The 19280-nt window shown below is 45.6% G+C and overlaps 1 protein-coding gene across 1 annotated transcript; it reads left to right on the top strand.

Annotated features, from left to right (window-relative positions):
• The first annotated feature begins 149 nt into the window (after window positions 1-149).
• On the top strand, window positions 150-8449 carry TSACC (TSSK6 activating cochaperone). The gene is made up of 4 exons (XM_047783024.1): window positions 150-245; window positions 1144-1203; window positions 6187-6327; window positions 8219-8449. The coding sequence occupies exons 1-4, from the start codon at window positions 227-229 to the stop codon at window positions 8434-8436; spliced, it is 438 nt and encodes a 145-aa protein (XP_047638980.1). The 5' UTR covers window positions 150-226; the 3' UTR covers window positions 8437-8449.
• The last annotated feature ends 10831 nt before the right edge of the window (window positions 8450-19280 follow it).

Raw genomic sequence — 19280 nt, 5'->3', positions numbered from 1 at the left:
CCAATCACCGCACCCATCTCACTGACCGGCACGGAAACAGGCCAATTGACATTCTTAGCCCCGCCCCCTACGCAAGAACGCGGGACAAGCTAGGTAGAGAGAGCACGGTGATGGCAATGAGAGGGCAGAGGCGCTTGCGCAATAGGGTGGCCGCTCCCGGCCGCGTGCGGCGCGAACCTTGGCGCAAGCGCCAAGGATCGGGTAGTTGGCCGGAACGCCACTGCGCATGTGTGTCAACTATAAGGGTGGGTGCTGGGGTAGAGGCTTTCCATTAACACCGCAGGTGAGGTCATTAAACTCATGCGTCTCGACTCCTCTCGGACGCCAAGGTCGAGAATGACTTGACAGTTTCCATGCTTTCGTTCCAGCTTCGGCTACGGGGAGGACTAGAGGGGGCGGGACCTAAACCGGCAGTTGAGAGAACACCTGGCCCGTTTGATGCGGGGTGGAATGGGAGTTGTAGTCCGATCAGACTGAGCTGGGCGGTAACTAGCCTTCTGGGCACGCTGGGAGTTGTGGTTTACTGCCTCTGACTTATTCCTATGCATGGACCTTTCCCTCTTAGGCAAATACTGTCTACTGAGGCCGTGAATGGTACCTGAGGGTGCTGGCTTACCGACCCCTCGAGTTATCCTATGTAAAACATTTTCTCAAGTGTTTTCCTCTAGTACTCTCAGATTTTCTTTATCCGTGTCCATTCTTTCCCCTGCCTTCCTCATGCCCTCAGCTACTGGTCCATTAGAGATGTTGGAGAACCAGAGTTTTTAAGTTACCTTGCAGGATAGGAAAAGGGCTGATCCCGCAGAAATCAAAATTAGGGGAGAACACAGTATTTGCCCACATTTTTAGGAGACGCTTAAAGTTTGGGCATAGTTAAAGTACTGTTTTGTCCAGAGAAAAGAAACATTACTAGAAACAGTTTTTTTTTTTTGTTTTGTTTTTTAGTGAAAGGATGAGAGCACGAACAATTCAAGAACAGTTACTTATGTTTGGCCATAAAATAGAACAGTACACACCCTTTCATACTTTTTCCTTCCCAAACTGGAGCAGCCTGATATGTGCTGGGGAGAACTTATATGAAATTGTTAATAGTAAAATAATAGCATGGGTTGTTGGTCATGTGATGTTGTGATTCTTTCCCAGGCACCACACCTGTAGGTGTTCAGATGGAGCAGCATTCTAGTCATCCTACTAACAGAAGAGGTGTGTGTCAGAGGCCCTGCTTCCTTTCCCTTAAAACCAGACTTTGATTGGAGTTCCCGTCATGGCTCAGCAGAAACGAACAAATCTGATTAGTATCCATGAGGACACAGGTTCGATCCCTGGCCTTGCTCAGTGGGTTAAGCATCTGGTGTTGCCGTGAGCTGTGATGTAGGTCACAGATGGCGGCCCGGATCCTGTGTTGCTGTGGCTGTGGCATAGACAGCGGCTATAGCTCCGATTTGACCCCTAGTCTGGGAACCGCCATATGCTGCAGGTATGGTCCTAAAAAGAAAAAAAAGAAAAAACAAATGAAAAAAACCCCAGACCTTGATTGCTCAGCTTTTGGGAAAATGAAGCTAGTTGTATGTATGTTTTTTTTTTTTTTCCTGTTACTTAATTGGAAAGTATAAGTATTTTTTCTGCATTTCTCTCTAAATAGGAACATTCCTGGAATTCCTGTTGTGGTGCATCAGAAACGAATCCGACTAGGAACTATGAGGTTTTGGGTTCCATCCCTGGGCTCTCTCAGTGGGTCAAGGATCCAGGGCGTTGCCCTGAGCTGTGGTCTAGGTCGAAGACTCGGCTTGGATACCGCATTGCTGTGGCTGTGGCATAGGCAGTGGCTGTAGATGATTCGACTCCTAGCCTGGGAACTTCCATATGCCACATGTGTGCCTCTTAAAAGAAAAAAAAAAAGGAGTTCCCATCGTGGCGCAGTGGTTAACGAATCCGACTAGGAACCATGAGGTTGCGGGTTCGGTCCCTGCCCTTGCTCAGTGGGTTAACGATCCGTCGTTGTCCTGAGCTGTGGTGTAGGTTGCAGACGCGGCTGGGATCCCGCGTTGCTGTGGCTCTGGCGTAGGCCGGTGGCTACAGCTCCGATTAGACCCCTAGCCTGGGAACCTCCATATGCCGCGGGAGCAGCCCAAGAAATGGCAAAAAGACAAAAAAAAAAAAAGGCGTGTGTGTGTGTGTGTGTGTGTGTGTGTGTGTATGCATATATATATATATATATGTACATGCACATGCTTTTTTTATACATATGTATGGTATATTATATACATATATTTGGTTCCTTTAAGTATGGATTGTGTGTAAAGTATTCTTCAAACCTTACAACCTGGTAGAAAATGCATCCTCATACACTTAGGAAGGGCTCAGATTATTTAGAAGTACATTTTTGTGGAAGTTAAAAAATCTTTCAGATAGTAAGAAGAATCCCGAGTTTCAGCTTTGGTCTCCTTCCCACTCTGCAAGAGCTGTCAAATGACTGGTGGTCATGGCTCTGGAGCAGGAGCAAGGAAAAGATCGAAGACCTACAGTAGGGCATATAAAAATCCACAAACCCTATGCAAAAAAACCCTGGATTTCCCTCACCATGTCAGGGAATAAAACATTTCAATTTTCTTTTTTTTTCTCTTTTTGTCTTTTTTGTTGTTGTTGCTATTTCTTGGGCCGCTCCCGCGGCATATGGAGGTTCCCAGGCTAGGGGTCTAATCAGAGCTGTAGCCACCGGCCTATACCAGAGCCACAGCAACGCGGGATCCCAGCCGCGTCTGCAACCTACACCACAGCTCACGGCAACGCCGGATCGTTAACCCACTGAGCAAGGGCAGGGACCGAACCCGCAACCTCATGGTTCCTAGTCGGATTCGTTAACCACTGCGCCACGACGGGAACTCCCTTTTTTTTTTTTTTTTTTTTAACATTTCAATTTTCATAGGCTCAGTGCCTTTCCAGATGGAAAACACCTTAGCTTAGCACCCATGTACAGGGACTTCTTTCTCCTGACACTCTGAATAAAGGACTAGAATAAGACATTTTCCTTCGGGGTTCCCATCGTGGCGCATTGGAAATGAATCCAACTGGGAACCGTGAGGTTTTCGGTTCGATCCCTGGCCCTGCTCAGTGGGTTAAGGATCTGGTGTTGCCATGAGCTGTGGTGTAGGTCGAAGACACGGCTCAGATCCTGCATTTCTGTGGCTGTGGTGTAGGCCGGCAGCTGTAGCTCTGATCTGACCCCTATCCTGGGAACCTCTGTATGTCTTGGATGTGGCCCTTAAAAAAAAAAAAAAAAAGACATCTTCCTCCCTTCATACAATCTACTTGTCACACCTCTGCCCTCAGGCTTACTTTTTATGAAGAGGCCCTCTCCTCATCCTTCAGATCCCAGGTGAGACTGAATCACTTCCTCTGAACACATTCCCCAGCCCCACAGACTAGTTAAGGTGCTCTTATAGCACTTTGGGGGTATAATAATGTGCTTGCTTGATCACTTAATGACTGTCTACACTGCAGTACTGTCCCATGAGAATAACCCTCATGTCTGTTTAGCTGACTGTGCTATTTCCAGTGGCTAATACATTGCTGGCACATAACTATGTCTTATATGTATGAATGAATGAATTCAATTTTTCTATCCTTTTTTGATCTCATCACAACAGTGAATTATGGATTCCCCACTGTTCCAACCTCTTTTAACTCTTTCATGGAACCAGCTATTCTGCCTTTTCATCCATCGCTCCTTTGTCTACCTTGCCACTTCTTTTCATCTTCCAAACTCCTTGAGGAGGAGTTTCCCAAAGGTCTAATTTCCTCTCTCAGTTTTTGATCTTGGAGGGCTAATGTATTTTTGCAGCTCCTTTATCACCTCTTGCTGGCTGGCCTGGCAGTTTGATCTTTCACCCGAGTTCTATGCCATCTTTCTGTTTTTCTAGGCACTTCTATTTGGACTGCCTGGTCTCACCTCAGATCCAGTATGTCCAAAATGTGATTTATGTTGATATGAAATCACCCCAACTTAGACTCCCTTAAGTGAAGAAGGAAATCCAGAGGCTCCTGATTCCTCTGATTGCTGAGGTCGTTAGAGAATAGGAAGCAGAGCTACAAAAACCAGAACCAAAGGGACTGGAACTGGGGATTCAGTGCCTGTAGGTATCTTCCCAGCTATCTTTCTCCTACACTCTCTCCTGTCTCTTAATCTCTTGCTTGTATCTCCTTATGGCATGCTGACCAAATTCAGTAGCTTTTATTGACCTCAACTTTACGTCTTCCCAGTACAGCAAATCAGAGACAAGCAAGCTTTGACGAAGAATCTACATATCAATTCCAGGGAATGATTGGCCCAAGTTGCTGCTAGTCCTTAACCCTTGGATCAGTCACAGTTGCCAAAGGGAATAGGATACCATGATTGGCCTGTATTGGATCCCATGCCTGTTCTTGTGGGGAGAGGGGCCTGATGCAGCCCCATCAATATGCCCTGGAATATGGGGAAAGAGTAGTTTCCCAGAGGATGGGTTGCTCAGTAGACAGAGATTACATATGTCTTCCAAGCACTCATAATTTTCTCCCTACAAGTCAAATTTCCCCTCTAACTTTTTTTTTTTTTTTTTTTTTTTTTGCTTTTTAGGACTGCACCTGGGGCATGTGGAAGTTCCCAGGCTAGGGGTAGAATCGGAGCTACAGCTGCTAGCCTACGCCATAGCCACCCGAGCCACACCTGTGACCTGCACCACAGCTCACGGCAACACCGGATTCCTTGACCCACTGAGTGAGATGGGGGATTGAACCCCGCATCCTCATGGATACTACTTAGATACGTTTCTGCTGCACCATAATGGAAACTTCCCGACTTAACTATATTTTTGCAAAAGGTAATCTGCCTTCCCCTTTAAGAATTTCCATTTCGGAGTTCCCGTCATGGTGCAGGGGAAGCAAATCTGACTAGGAACCATGAGGTTTCTTTTTCAATCCCTGGCCTTGCTCAGTGGGTTAAGGATCCGGTGTTGCCGTAAGCTGTTGTGTAGGGTGCAGACTTGGCTCAGATCCTGTGTTGCTGTGGCTGTGGTGTAGGCTGGCAGCTGCAGCTCCGATTAGACCCCTAGCCTGGGAACCTCCATATGCCATGGGTGCAGCCCTAAAAACAAAAAAAGAACTCCATGTCCAACCCATTTTAATCCTTATGGATTAATAAAAGTAAAAATGCTATCTTATTTTCTAATCCTGAAAAGCTCAAGAGAAAAGCTGAAGTCTCAGATTTACTATTGGAAAGGGTCTTCCGTGACCCATCTTGCTTTCCTGATCTCCCCGTGCTAATTCTAGCCACTTTCCTAGGGCTCCTCATCATTCTAGCCATATTCTTTTGTGTGTATGTGTCTTTTTAGGGCCTCACCAGCAGCACTTGGAAGTTCCCAGGCTAGGGGTTGAATCCGTGCTACAGCTGCTGGCCTACACCACAGCCACAGCAACTCCGGATCTGAGCTGCATCTGTGACCTACACCACAGCTCACAGCAACGCCTTGACCCACCAAGCCGGGCCAGGGATTGAACCTGCAACCTCGTGGATACTAGTCAAGTTCGTTACTGCTGTGCCGCAACAGGAACTCCTCTAGCCATATTCTTGCTTCCTTGCCTTTGCTCATGTTATCTTTTTTTCTTCCACTTGGAATATCTTTTCTGCTTAAGAAAAGCTTCCTGTTTTCAAGGTCCTATACGTATCCTCCACATGCCTAGAATCAGTCTTTTTTGACCCATTGTACGCATATGCTTTTTCCCCCTTTTCAAAAATGTTTTTACAATTAATCACATCTTAGTATAACTAAAAGATAAAAGGACTTCTTTTCATCCGAGACTGTGAGACTCATTGTTTATGTCCTGTGTTGTTCTATCACCATTTCATCAGTGTCTGACTTGTCTCCCTAACTAGATATTAAGCACCTAGGAAACCATGTCTTGGATGTCTTGTGTTTGCCCCAGCATCTAGCACATAGTGAGCACGTAGCACATATCAATAAGAGCTTGTAAAATGTAAGCAAATTATTAGCTAATCCCATCCCTGCTTGGCTCCCCTTCATCCCACTAACGTATCTTTTTTGTCTTATATAACTTTCTTTGAAGGTGTTCAGGCCAGGGCCTCAGCACCTCATTCTTACACCAGATGCAGGGATCCAATTAGGCTGCCCCTTTGGATGAGTGCTAACTTAGTTGCCTCTGGTTTTGTTCCAGCCAAAGACGAAGGTAATGTGCCTCTTTGTCGAGCCAAACCCTCTCCCAGCTTTATTAATCTTCAAGCAAGTTCCCCACCAGCCACTTTCCTGAAAATCCAGGCAACAAAACTGCCCTCAGGTAAGGATGCAGAGTAAATTTCCCAAATGGAGTAAACAGGGGCAGGGGGTGTACGGAGGAGGTGTCTGGAGGTTTCTCCTTTTGATCTGGTGCCAATTCTGGGTTCAGGCATGTCCAGATTTTTCAGTAGTTATCTTGTTGATTATTTAATTCTACCAATTTTATTTTCTTCTGGATTCTACCAATTTGTGTTGTTTCCTTGTTTATTAGCACCTTTATTAAAGTAGCCAGGACTGAAATGAAAATTTTGTTACTTGCTAATAATTCTTGTTAAACTGTGGCTGCAGGGAGTTCCCTGGTGGTCTAGTGGTTAAGACTTGGTGCTTTTAGGAGTTCCCGTTGTGGCTCAGTGGTTAAGAACCTGACTAGCATCCATGAGGACGCAGGTTTGATCCCTGGCCTTGATCAGTGGGTTGAGGATCTGGTGTTGCCCTGAACAATGGTAAGGTTGCAGACGTGGCTTGGATCCTGCATAGCTGTGGCTGTGGTCTAGGCCAGCAACTGCAGCTCCAATTCGACCCTTAGCCTGGAAACCTCCATATGCTGCAAGTACAGCCCTAAAAAAAAGAAAAAAGAAAAAAGACTTGGTGCTTTCACTGCTGTGGTCTGGGTTTTAATCCCTGATCTGGAAACTGAGATCTCATATCAAGCCTCTATACACCTCGGCCAGGAGGCAAAAAAAAGGAAAGAAATAGTAACTGTTATCTCAGTATTGTGTGATTTTTTGGGGGGGGCAGGGGGGGGCGGTGTCGGCTGCACCATGGCATATAGAAGTTCCTGGGCCAGGGATTGAACCCACGCCACAGCAGTGACAAGGCCAGACCCTTAATCACTAGGTCACCAGGGAACTCCGACTGAGTTTCTTTGAATTTCAGTTATTCATCCTCCCATGGTGAAATCAGTGAGTGTTTAGCATACCTGTGAGAAGCCAAATAGGTCCTGTCTTTGAGGACACCAGAGTTTAACAAAGAAGTCAAGACCAATTAATACACAAACAGTGGATAAATAACTACGAAGATTTACTAAGAGCTGGCTGCGTATAAGGTAATTGAATACATTGGGAAAAAAATTGGGCTGATGCAGCAAGACTGGTTGAAGTCAGACAATAAGAACTTCGGGTCACTGCTAATGACCTTACTACATCAGGCAAGAGTGGAAGAAGGCTCAGCTCTTGAAAGGGAAGTTGGGCCTAACTCCCAGCCCACTTCATTCACCCGTCAAATATTTGTGGACCACTTATGCACCAAGCACTCTTCTTGGGATGCTGGGAATACGGGAATGAATAAATCAGACAAAAATCCCTGCCCTCCTGGAGCTTACATTCTAGTAGGGGGCATTAGCCAACAATTAAATAAGTAATTACAAAATGTTCCATAATTGTAAGTATTAAAGGGAAAATAAAGCAAGGGAGGTGTTATAAGTTCCACTGGTTGGTTTCAAATTAAAAGACTCCTGGTGGCCAGGAGTTCCCACTGTGGCTCAGTGGTAATGAACCCGACTAGTGATCATGAAGATGTGGTTTGATCCCTGGCCTCACTCAGTGGGTTAAACAGTCCGGCATTGCCATGAGCTGTGGTAAAGGTCTCAGATTCGGCTTGGATCTGGCATTGCTGTGACTGTGACTTAGGCCAGCAGCTGCAGCTCTAGCCTGGGAAATTCCATGTGCTGCAGGTGCAGCCCTAAAAGGACAAAAAAAAAATTATTTTTAATAAAAAAAATAAAAGAGGGTGACCAGATAGGCTTGCTGGAGAAGGTAACAGCTGAGCAAAGATGCATCTCAGTGAATTGTACGATTAGAGGGGTCATCTTATTAATAAGAGCCCTTCCCACCTCAGTACAATTATAAAATCTCTCTTTTGTCCCCTTTGCACCTCCATTGCTCTTCTTCCAGAAATTGACCACAAGCCCAAGGAATGCCTAGGACTCCTAGAATGTATGTATGCCAATCTGCAGCTTCAGACCCAGCTTGCCCAACAACAGATGGCTATTTTGGAAAATTTACAAGCGTCCATGACACAACTGACTCCTGGGAAGGAAAACAAGAACTCTTCCCTCCCAGCCTTATCTCGCAATCTGTTGTTAAATCACCTGCCCCAATTCAGTAAATGAATTGTGGAACAAAGTTATTGTGTATGTTCTCCCTACCCCCTTCCCAGTAAAACTTTGGGGAATCTGGGCATATATATTGTACGTATGGTTGTCTGGTTCACAAGTTCATAATAAGTGCTCACTGAGTGCAAAGCATCATACAAGGCACTTGGGGATACATATTACAGAAGAGACAGTTTGGGGAGATTTACTGTCTAACAAGGCAGATAAGAGAGAATTAATCTTAAACTTTAGTTGTACTCTAAAGGAGAATGGAGTTTAAAAGATAGAGGTTATGGAGTTCCCGTTGTGGCGCAGTGGTTAATGAATTTGACTAGGAACCATGAGGTTGCAAGTTTGATCCCTGCCCTTGCTCAGTGGGTTAACGATCCGGCGTTGCTGTGAGCTGTGGTGTAGGTCGCAGACACGGCTCGGATCCTGCGTTGCTGTGGCTCTGGCGTAGGCTGGCAGCTACAGCTCCGATTCGACCCCTAGCCTGGGAACCTCCATATGCCACGAGAGCGGCCCAAGAAATGGCAAAAAGACAAAAAAAAAAAAAAAAGATAGAGGTTAACAGAATACAGCTGGGCTGATTGTGGAATCTTGCTGGAGGAAGTGGCCATATGGCTACTTGTTGAAGGAGTTGGGTTGGGTGGCATGGGCAGATGAAGTAAGGTAGGTCTGTGTCAGTTGGGAAGCTTGGACAAAGATGTAGAGGTAGGAAAAAAAAATCTAGAGGGGAGTTCCCGTTGTGGAACAGCAGAAACAAATCCGACTAGTATCCATGAGGATGCGGGTTCGATCCCTGGTCTCACTCAGTGGGTTAGGGTTCCGGCATTGCCGTGAGCCATGGTATAGTTTGCAGACATGGTTCAGATCCCGCATTGCTGTGGCTGTGGTGTAGGCCTGGGAACTTCCATATGCTGCTGGCCCTAAAAAGCAAAAAAAAAAAAAAAAAAAAAAAAAAAAAAGAAAAATAAAAAAGATCTAGAGGCATGAGAATAAGTCATCAGAAATTAGGAGATATTTTTTTCTCCCCAGAATATAGGATATGAGGCAGAATGTAGAGCAGCTGAGGACAGAGCAGTTTTCACTGGGGAATTATTATTTTTGTCTTTTTAACGCCACACCCATGGCCTATGGAAGTTCCCAGGCTAGGGGTTGAATCGGAGCTTCAGCTGCCGACCTACACTACAGCTCACAGCAATGCCAGATCCTTAACCCACTGAGTGAGGCCAGGGATCGAACCCACGTCCTCATGGATACGTCAGATTCTTTTCCGATCAGCCACAATGGAAACTTCACTGGGGAATTATTCTGATAACAACCATTAGACATTCTGATTTTATTTGAGGCATTGGAGAGCCATCGAAGGCTTTCAGATAACAGCAAGACACACATAAGGTAATAGAAACACCATGGGCAAAAGATTTTGGGGTGGTGGGAGATTGGAAGTTGAGAGGCCTGCACAAATTAATAATAGTAATCTGATGTGAAACTACCAGGGTTGGATAAAGGGGTTAGAAATGAAGACAGGCAATGGCTAAATCTAGAAAAAGACTAGACGTGAGCTTGACACACCAAGAGATAGCATCCTGAAATATCTGAGATGGGAACTCAATTTAGTTTTAATGAGGGTTCAAGTCCAGCCATAAGTTTTCTATGTTTGAGAAGGGAGCATCTGAGGTTGGCTTAGCCTTATGAGCCACATTAGGTCACTACTTTCTCTTACAGATGTGTTGGTAATTTATTCTCGAGATTGAGACCGGGCCCTATTTCCAGAGGCCTTATTCATCTGTGGAATGTGGAGATGAAAGGAGAGTTAGGCTTGAATACAGAGATTAGGAGGAAGTGAGAAAGCAGCGACTGAGAGGAGGACTTCACATCGGCTTCATCTTAGAAGGTTTTTTTCAGAGACTTCTTTATTCTGTATGATTAAAGAGGTCAGAGCAGGAATAAGGCTGACATAAAACTTGAAGAATTGGGGTTGGGTGTTGAAAAAATTCTGATTAAGCCATTATTCATGGAGAAAGAGAAGGAAGTAATTAAAATAATTTTAGAAAGAGAAAGTCCCTGATATTTGTGGATAAATTTGGACCTAATTGCTTAGAAAGGGGAAGGATAAGTTATGTCTGGAAGTTTGTTTCGATTTAATCATCTCATCATTCTTCTCAAAATACAATTTTCGAATGAAATCTGAATGGGGGTCCCCTCTTCCCTTAGCCAGTGATCTCTCCATTCACACTTAAAATTTAAAAGTCATGCTCTTTAACCTTTCCACAGAAAAGAAAATCATGGACTTGGAGAATAGACTTGTGGTTGCTAAGGGGGAGGGGGAGGGAGAGGGGTGGACTGGGAGCTTGGGGTTAATGGATGCAAACTATTGCCTTTGGAATGGATTAGCAATGAGATCCTGCTGTGTAGCACTTGGAACTATGTCTAATCACTTACGATGGAGCATGATAATGTGTGAAAATAGAATGTGTACAGTGTATGTGTAACTGGGGTCACCATGCTGTACAGTAGAAAAAAAATTGTATGGGGGAAATAATTAAAAAAACAAAATTAAATTAAAAAAAAAAGTCATGCTCCAGAAGTTCCCTCGTGGCTCAGTGGATAACGAACCTGACTAGGATCCATGAGGATGTGGGTTCAATCCCTAGCCCCTCTCAGTGGGTTAAGGATCCGACATAGCCTTGTGCTATAGTATAGGTCAAAGATGTGGCACGGATCTGGTGTTGCTGTGGCTGTGGTGTAGGCCAGCAACTGAAGCTTCGATTTGACCCTAGCCTGGAAACTTCAATATGCTGCACCTGCAGCCCTAAAAAGCAAAAAACAAACAAACAAACAAACGTATATATGCACAATGGAATGTTATTCAGCTGTGAGAAAGGAAGTGCCATTTGTGACAACATGGATAGACCTTGAGCACATTACGCAAAGTAAGATAAGTCAGACAAAGACAAGTACTGTATGGTATCACTTATAAGCAGAATCTGAAAAAGTCAAATTCAAAAAAAAAAAAAAAAAAAAACCAAACAGGAAAGAGGAGTTCCTGTTGTGGCTCAGTGCTAAGGAACCCGACTGGTATCTATGAGGACACAGGTTCCATCCCTGGCCCCACTCAGTGGGTTAAGGATCTGGTGTTGCCATGAGCTGTGGTGTAGGTCGAAGACACGGCTCAGATCCTGCATTTCTGTGGCTATGACGTAGGCTGGCAGCTACAGCTCTGATTAGACCCTTAGCCTGGGAACCTCCATGTGCTGTGGGTACAGGCATAAAAAGACAAAAACAAAAACAAACAAAAAAAACTAAACGATTGGTGTGATACTCAGGTCTCTGTCCTTTGAAGGATTTCCTTCCATGGTGTCCTTTAGAGCCGCCCCTGAGTAAGGCTGTGATGCAGCAGCCCATTTGCAGCTAACCCCAATGTTTTCAGCTTTGATTTACAGAGAATTTAGAACATACACCTAAGTAAATAGAATAGTATATGAGCTCCCATCCATCCCCAACTCAGGCTTACCCATGGCCATATCTGTCCCATTCATTTTCCCTCTCACAATATTTTATTTTATTTTATTTTGCCTTTTTTTTAGGGCCACACCTGCTGTATATGGAGGTTCCCAGGCTAGGAGTTCAGTTGGAGCTACAGCTGCCAGGCTACTCCACAGCCACGGCAACACGGGATCCCTGACCCACTGATCAAGGCCAGGGATCGAACCCACAACCTCAGGGTTCCCAGTCAGGTTTGTTTCTGCTGCACCATGACGGGAACTCCTGGAACTCCCTTCTCATGATATGTTAAACGAGTCACATACATTATATAATTTCACTGTAAATATTTTGTATGTATCACTAAAAGATAAAAAATGCTTTTGAAAATGATTGTATTATTATTATACCTGAAAATAGCAACAGTACCTTAATATAAAATATCCAGGGAATACTTGTGTGACTCAGTGGGTTAAGGATCTGGCATTGTCACTGCAGTGTCTTGGTCACTGCGGGTTGGATCCCTGACCTGGGAATTTCCACATGCTGTGGCTTCAGCCAAAAAAAAAAAAAAAATCCAGGAAGTGTTCAAAATGAGGCCTGAGTTTTGCTCTTCTGTCATTTGGTCTTGGAAACTTTCCAGTGAGGCCATGGATACAACTAAGGGAAGAGCGGTGGCACAAAGGACATAGTTGACATAGGGGTCAGGGCCACCAGTTGATGTAATTACCTGTCTTTTGGATCTGCCTAGGCCTAATCCCAAATATACCATTTCCCCACTTTATAGTGGATTGCTGCTGTGCCCTCCCAATCTTATAACTCAGTGGCTCTGATAATAGTCAAGATGAGTAGTTCTGGCTGAATAGTCACTCAGTGTCCCATAGTCAGTGCTGGGCCTGTGCTCCAGCCCTATAGCCCATTTTTCAAATGATGAGTCATTCTCTTTCAAGGTGGGCAAGAGTTTTGCTCCAGAACTGTGAGTCTATGTTACAGCTCTCCTACTGGGGCTTTCTAGAGACTCTCTACAATGTTCTTGTTTTTTTTTTTTTTTTTTGGCCACCCCATACATGTGAAGTTCCTAGGCCTGGGATCAGATCCGTGTCAGGGGAGAGATCTGAGCCGTAGTTTCAACCTATGCTGCAGCTGCAGCAATGCCAGATCCTTTAACCCACTGTGTTGGGCTGGAGCTCGAATCTGCATCCTGGTGATTCAGAGATGCCACTGATCCTTTTGTGCCACAGTGGGAACCCCTCTACAACATTCTTTTTTTTTGCCATTTTAGGGCCGTGCCCACAGCATATGGAAGTTTCCCAGGCTAGGGGTCTAATCAGAGCTGCAGCTGCCAGCCTATAGCACAGCCACAGTAACGTGGGATCCAAGCCTACACCACAGCTCATGGCAAGACTGGATCCTTAACCCACTGAGTGAGGCCAAGGATCAAACCCAAAACCTCATGGTCCCTAGTCAGATTCATTTCCACTGCACCACGACGGGAACTGCCCCTCTATAACATTCTCATCTACCATAGATACCTTTGGATGACTGCATTTTTTGTACTATGTGGCTTTAGTGGCAGGACAGCTTCAGTCATGGACATGCTGTAGAGCTCTCTCTTGCTTTTGAAGCCCACTCAAAACTGATAGCTTTCAGGTCACCTAATAAATGGTTTGGAGCAATATTCTCACGTGTGGTATATGCTGCCTCCAAAATCTAAAGAGTTCTGCCAGTCGCTACACTTCTTAGTAGCGGTAGAGGATACAAGATGCAACTATTTGTCCTCTATTTTAGAAGAGATGTTTTGGCATTCCTCAGATTATTGCATCCCTGAAAATTTCTTCAATGTGTCAGTGTCAGAGGATAGAGGGAATGAAAAGTGCCCACCTAATTGAGAAGGCATCTTGAGACTGGGAAATGAGTCAGGGGCCAATTTTATAGTTAACCTGGTATGTGGGGGTAGGTGCTTGGAAACAGCACATGCATTCCTTTGTTAAGATTTATGAATGGGTAACTAGTCTACGTCAGGAAAGATTTTCATCACTGGGGACTCATAGAGCTTAGAGGCTACCTGATCCTAACGACTATTAAGCAATATCTATTTTTTTGGCCACTCCCACAGCAGGTGGACGTTCCTGGGTCAGGGATCAAACCTGTACCACACCAGCAACCCGTGCCATAGCAGTGACACTGCCACATCCTTAATCCGCAAGGCCACAGAGGAACTCCTAAGCAATATCTATTAGGTACAAAGCCCCCGGTGACAAAGAAGTGATTCATTAGGTACAGTACAGTCCTGGGCAGGATCTGTGAAAGGATAGGAGAAAATGGAAGGGCCAAAGATGGTGTCAGTTATGCTAACAGCTATAGAGTCAGGAGCCTGAGTCTACTAGTCTTACTAAACTGCTTACCACCTCATGATCATCAAGTGCAATTAGTAAGTCATCAGTATAGTGGACTAGCATGATGTTGGGCAATTTCAGTTGAGTCCCCTGCAGACTCTGTTGGTTAGAGAGCAGGAACGTTAACACGATCTTGTGGCCAATGATTGTGTGCTGCTGTTCTTCCCACGTAAAGGCAAATTGCTTTTAACTGTCCTTTTCTAGGAGGATGGAGAACACACTGCCAGACCAATAGTCACAGATCAAGTGCTGGAAGCTGACAGTAAAGTTACCACATTCAGGCTTCTGAGGAGCCTCATGAAATGGATCTCAGAACTGCCAACCAAGAGGAAATAAAGGAGTTCCCATTGTGGCTCAGTGATTAACGAATCTGACTAGGAACCATGAGGTTTCGGCTTCAATACCTGGCCTCGCTCAGTGGGTTAAGGATCCGGCGTTGCCATGAGGTGTGGTGTAGGTCACAGACGAGGCTTGGATCCCATATGCCTCGTATATGGCCCTAGAAAAGACCAAAAAAAAGTATAGTTGATCTACAATATTGTGTTAATTTCTGCTGTACAGCAAAGTGACTCAGTTATACATATGTATGTTCTTTTTCATATTCTTTTCCATTTCCAGGATATTGAGTATAGTTCCCTGTCTATACAGGGGACAGTGCAGTAGGACCTTGTTGTTTATCCATTCTACCTATACTAGCTTGCATCTGCTGATTCCAAATTCCCAATCCTTCCCTCCCCCAACCCCCTTCCCGTTGGTAACCATAAATCTTTTCTCTATGTGTATGAGACGGTCTCTGGTAGATGTGTTCATTTGTGACACATTGGCTTTTTGCCACTGAATGAAACACTGGTGCTGGGACTGGTATCTTCTGCTCAAGCCCACTTTGCCACCACTTTCAGGTGAACCGGGCCAGCTTTCACCTAGGGCTGGTCCTTCCTTCTGTGTACTGAAGCCTGACTCCTGGAATAGGAGGAAAACCAAGGGGATGGCAGGGCCCCAGAGGTGAAGACCTCGTAAAGCAGACAGTAGGGTCCAAGGTTTTCAGAGACAGGAGGTGACAGGTACACCGGATTCGAGGACCACTGTTTGCTGCCTAAATGAACACTTACTGCAGAAGTCTGAGGATGGATAGTTTTTTGTTTGGATTTTTCGTGACATGTGACACTAATAAAAAAAAATGAATAGTGCTGCCATGAATATACAGGTGCGTGTATCCTTTTGAAATGTAATTTTGTCCAGATATATGCCCAGGAGTGGGATTGCCGACTCATATGGTAGTTCTATATTCAGTTTTCTAAGGAACCTCCATACTGTTTTCCATGGTAGTTGTACCAATTTACATTCCCACCAACAGCATAGGAGGGTTCCCGTTTCTCCACACCCTCTCCAGCATTTATTATTTGAAGACTTATTAATGATGGCCATTCTGACCATTGTGAGGTGGTATTTCATTGTAGTTTTGATTTGTATTTCTCTAATAATTAGTGATGAGCATTTTTTCACCTGCCTTCTGGCCATCTGTATATCTTCTTTGGAGAAATGTCTATTTAAGCAGAAACTGGCATAACATTGTAAATCAACCATAGTTTAATTAAAACAAAAAAAAGAAGAGGAAGTGAAACCATTCTGTAATCTCAGGTTTGACTGGTTTGTCCTCTACACAAGTTAAACCACGAACACACATCCTTGGTTAAAAGGTAAGTGATTATAGGCTTTCCCATCGTGGCTCAGCAGGAACAAACTTGACTAATATCATGAAGATGCAGGTTTGATCCCTGGCCTTGTTCAGTGGGTTCAGGATCTGGTGTTGTCGTGGCCTGTGGTATAGGTCACAGATGTGGCTTGGATCTGGAGTTGCTGTGGCTGTGGTACAGGCTGGCAGTTGCAGCTCTGTTTCAACCCCTAGCTCGGGAACTTCCATATACCGTGGGTGTGATTCTAAAAAGACAAAAAAAAAAAAAAAAGTAAGTGATTATGGACCTCTGTTTCTTGGAAGTTCTGAGATGCTTAGAGCTAGAAAAGGCCTGAAAATTCCCCAACCATTGGTGTACCTGTAGGTTGCTGGCACAGCTCCAGGGCAGGGCCTGAGAGCTCTCCTTTCTAACAATAGTCTAGATCAGCGATCCTCAACTCTAGCTACACATTATTTATTTATCAGCTGCACCCACGGCATGCAGAAGTTTCCGGGCCAGGGATTGAACCTGTGCCACAGCAGCTGCCTGAGCAACAGCAGTGACAACACCAGATCTTTAACCTGCTGAGCCACCAGAGAACTCCTCCAGAGAGCTTTAAAAGAAAAGTACTGGAGTTCCCGTCATGGCTCAGTGGTTAACGAATCTGGCTAGGAACCATGAGGTTGCAGGTTTGATCCCTGGCCTCGCTCAGTGGGTTAAAGATCCGGCGTTGCTGTGAGCTGTGGTGCAGGTGGCAGATGAGGCTCGTATCCTATGTTGCTGTGGCTCTGGCGTAAGCTGCAGGAACAGCTCCGATTAGACTCCTGGCCTGGGAACCTCCAAATGCCAAGGGCGTGGCCCTAGAAAATACAAAAAAGAAAAAAAAAGAAAAAAAAAAGAAAAGTACTAATGGAGATCCCTGGTGGCTCAGCAGGTTAAGGATCCAGCATTGTCACTGCTGTGGCTCAGGTTCAGTCTCTGGCCTGGGAACTTTTGCAGGCCAAGGGAGCAGCCAAAAATAAATAAATAAAAAGGATAATATTGTTTACAAAATGATCCAGCTAAGAAGATAAGAAGCTGAAAGCCAGCCAGGGAGCCCAGCCCAGTCCATCCAACAATGTGAAGTGTTCCTCTTTCCATCCGCTCCACCCCCGACCCCCCTGCTGTGGAGGTGTAGGGCCTGCCCCCTCCACCAGAGCTAACCTGCTTCTAGCTTGAGCTGTGGATGCTGGAGCTACAAGCTTGGGGTGACAGTGTTGGTATTGGGAGAGAAAGGCATGGACCAGTGTGTTAACTTAGCTTCACTGCCAACTAACCAGCTGTCTCGGGGCAGAGGGCCTGGCAGAGAAAGCAGGTGACAGAGGAAGCAGTAGGGAAGGGCAGGCAAGGGTGGAGCTCTGGAAAGGACTCCCAGCACCGTTGGGGACTTTTTCATGCTGGCGGAGTCAAAGTCCTGTCTCCTTTTAGCCAAACATTTCATCCAGGAATTGGGAGTGGAGACCACACCATGCTGAGTAGGGAGGACACCCTCGAGGTGCCCCAGTCCGGAGAAGGGGTGGAGGTATAAATCCCAGCAGGGTATCCAGGGTTCTAATTTGGTGAGCAGGCAGCAAGGAGCCCAAAGGCAGGGAATCACACTTGAAGGCGGAGTCCTCTTTCTTTCTTTCTTTCTTTCTTTCTTTTTTTTTTTTTGTCTTTTTAGGGCCACACCCTTGGCATATGGAGGTTCCCAGGCTGGGGGTCTAATCGGAGCTACAGCTACCGGCCTACAACATAGCCACAGCAACGCCAGATCCGAGCCATGTCTGCAACCTACGCCACAGCTCGAGACAGTGCCGGTTCCTTAACCCACTGAGCGAGGCCAGGGATCGAACCTGCAACCTCAGGATTCCTAGTTAGATTCATTTCTGCTGTGCTGCAGCGGGAACTCCAGAGTCTTGTTTTGGTAAAAGGTAGAAGGGGCATATGGGTAACAGCGCTAACTAAAGTACAGAGTCTGGAAAGTGAAACTCTGTAGCCTGGAGGGAGAAGCAGGCTGCATCTGGGAGGGGGGCTCTCAGGTCCCTGCTAGAGGTGGTCCCACCACCAGTGGCTTGGGTCAAAAACCTGGGCACCATCCTTGATCCTGTATTAGCTTGGGCTGCTGCAACGAAACACCGTAGGCTGAGTGCTTCAACAGCAGAACTTTATTTTCTCATGGTTCTGGAGGCCAGAAGTCCAAGATCAGGGTGCCAGCATGATCTGTTTCTGGACCTCTCTTCCTGGCTTGCAATCAGCCAGCCAGCCAGGCAGACAGCGAGAGTAAGGGGGAGAGAGGGAGCTCTCTGGTGTCTTTTTTTTTTTTTTTTTGGTCTTTTTTAGGGCAGCTCCTGCGGCATGTGGAGGTTCCCAGGCTAGGGGTCCAATCAGAGCTGTAGCCACTGGCCTACACCAGAGCCACAGCAACGTGGGATCCGAGCCGAGCCTGCGACCTACACCACAGCTTATGGTAACACCAGATCCTTAACCCACTGAGCAAGGCCAGGGATCGAACCCACAACCTCATGGTTCCTAGTCAGATTTGTTAACCACTGCGCCACGATGGTAACTCCTGGTGTCTTTTCTTATAAGGGCACTAATCCCATCATGAGGGGCCCCTCTCATGACCTCAACTAAACCTAATTGTCTCCCAAAGACCCCATCTCCAATACCATCACCATGGGGGGGGGGGGGATGGCACTTGGACATATGAATTTGAAGGGATGACATTCAGTCCATGGAACTCCTTTCTCTCACTGCACATCCAGTCCTTCACTAGACCTTGTCACTTCTACCTTCCAGATACAATCAGAACCTCACTGCTTTCCACACTGTTACTACTACTGTCAGCTTTTGCTCAAATCATTGCAGTGGCCTCTGGAGTGGTTGCCTGCTTCCACTTACCCCTACAGCCTATGCTCCTAGGCAGTCAGAGGGAGCCTTTAAAATAACATATCACCAAGAGGTACCACTTCACACAAGTCAGAATGGCCATAATTAACAAATCAACTGGAGAGGGTGTGGAGAAAAGGGAACCCTCCTACACTGTTGGTGGGAATATAAATTGGTACAACCACTATGGAGAACAGTATGGAGGTACCTCAGAAAACTAAATATAGAACTACCATATGACCCAGCAATCCCACTCTTGGGCATATATCTGGATAAAACTTTTCTTGAAAAAGATACATGCACCTGTATGTTCATTGCAGCACTATTCACAATAGCCAAGACATGGAAACAACCTAAATGTCCATCCACAGATGAATGGATTAAGAAGATGTGG

The sequence above is a fragment of the Phacochoerus africanus genome, chromosome 6 (assembly GCF_016906955.1).
Source record: "Phacochoerus africanus isolate WHEZ1 chromosome 6, ROS_Pafr_v1, whole genome shotgun sequence".
Lineage (NCBI taxonomy): Eukaryota > Metazoa > Chordata > Mammalia > Artiodactyla > Suidae > Phacochoerus > Phacochoerus africanus.
Note: the sequence above shows the minus strand (reverse complement) of the source record. Positions and strands in the feature narration are given on the sequence as shown.

Bases quoted from the DNA above. Each gene is read 5' to 3' on its own strand.
- TSACC (XM_047783024.1), top strand. The intron at 1,204-6,186 runs GTGTGTGTCAGA...GTGCTAACTTAG, and splicing joins TCATCCTACTAACAGAAGAG to TTGCCTCTGGTTTTGTTCCA. The intron at 6,328-8,218 runs GTAAGGATGCAG...CTCTTCTTCCAG, and splicing joins GGCAACAAAACTGCCCTCAG to AAATTGACCACAAGCCCAAG.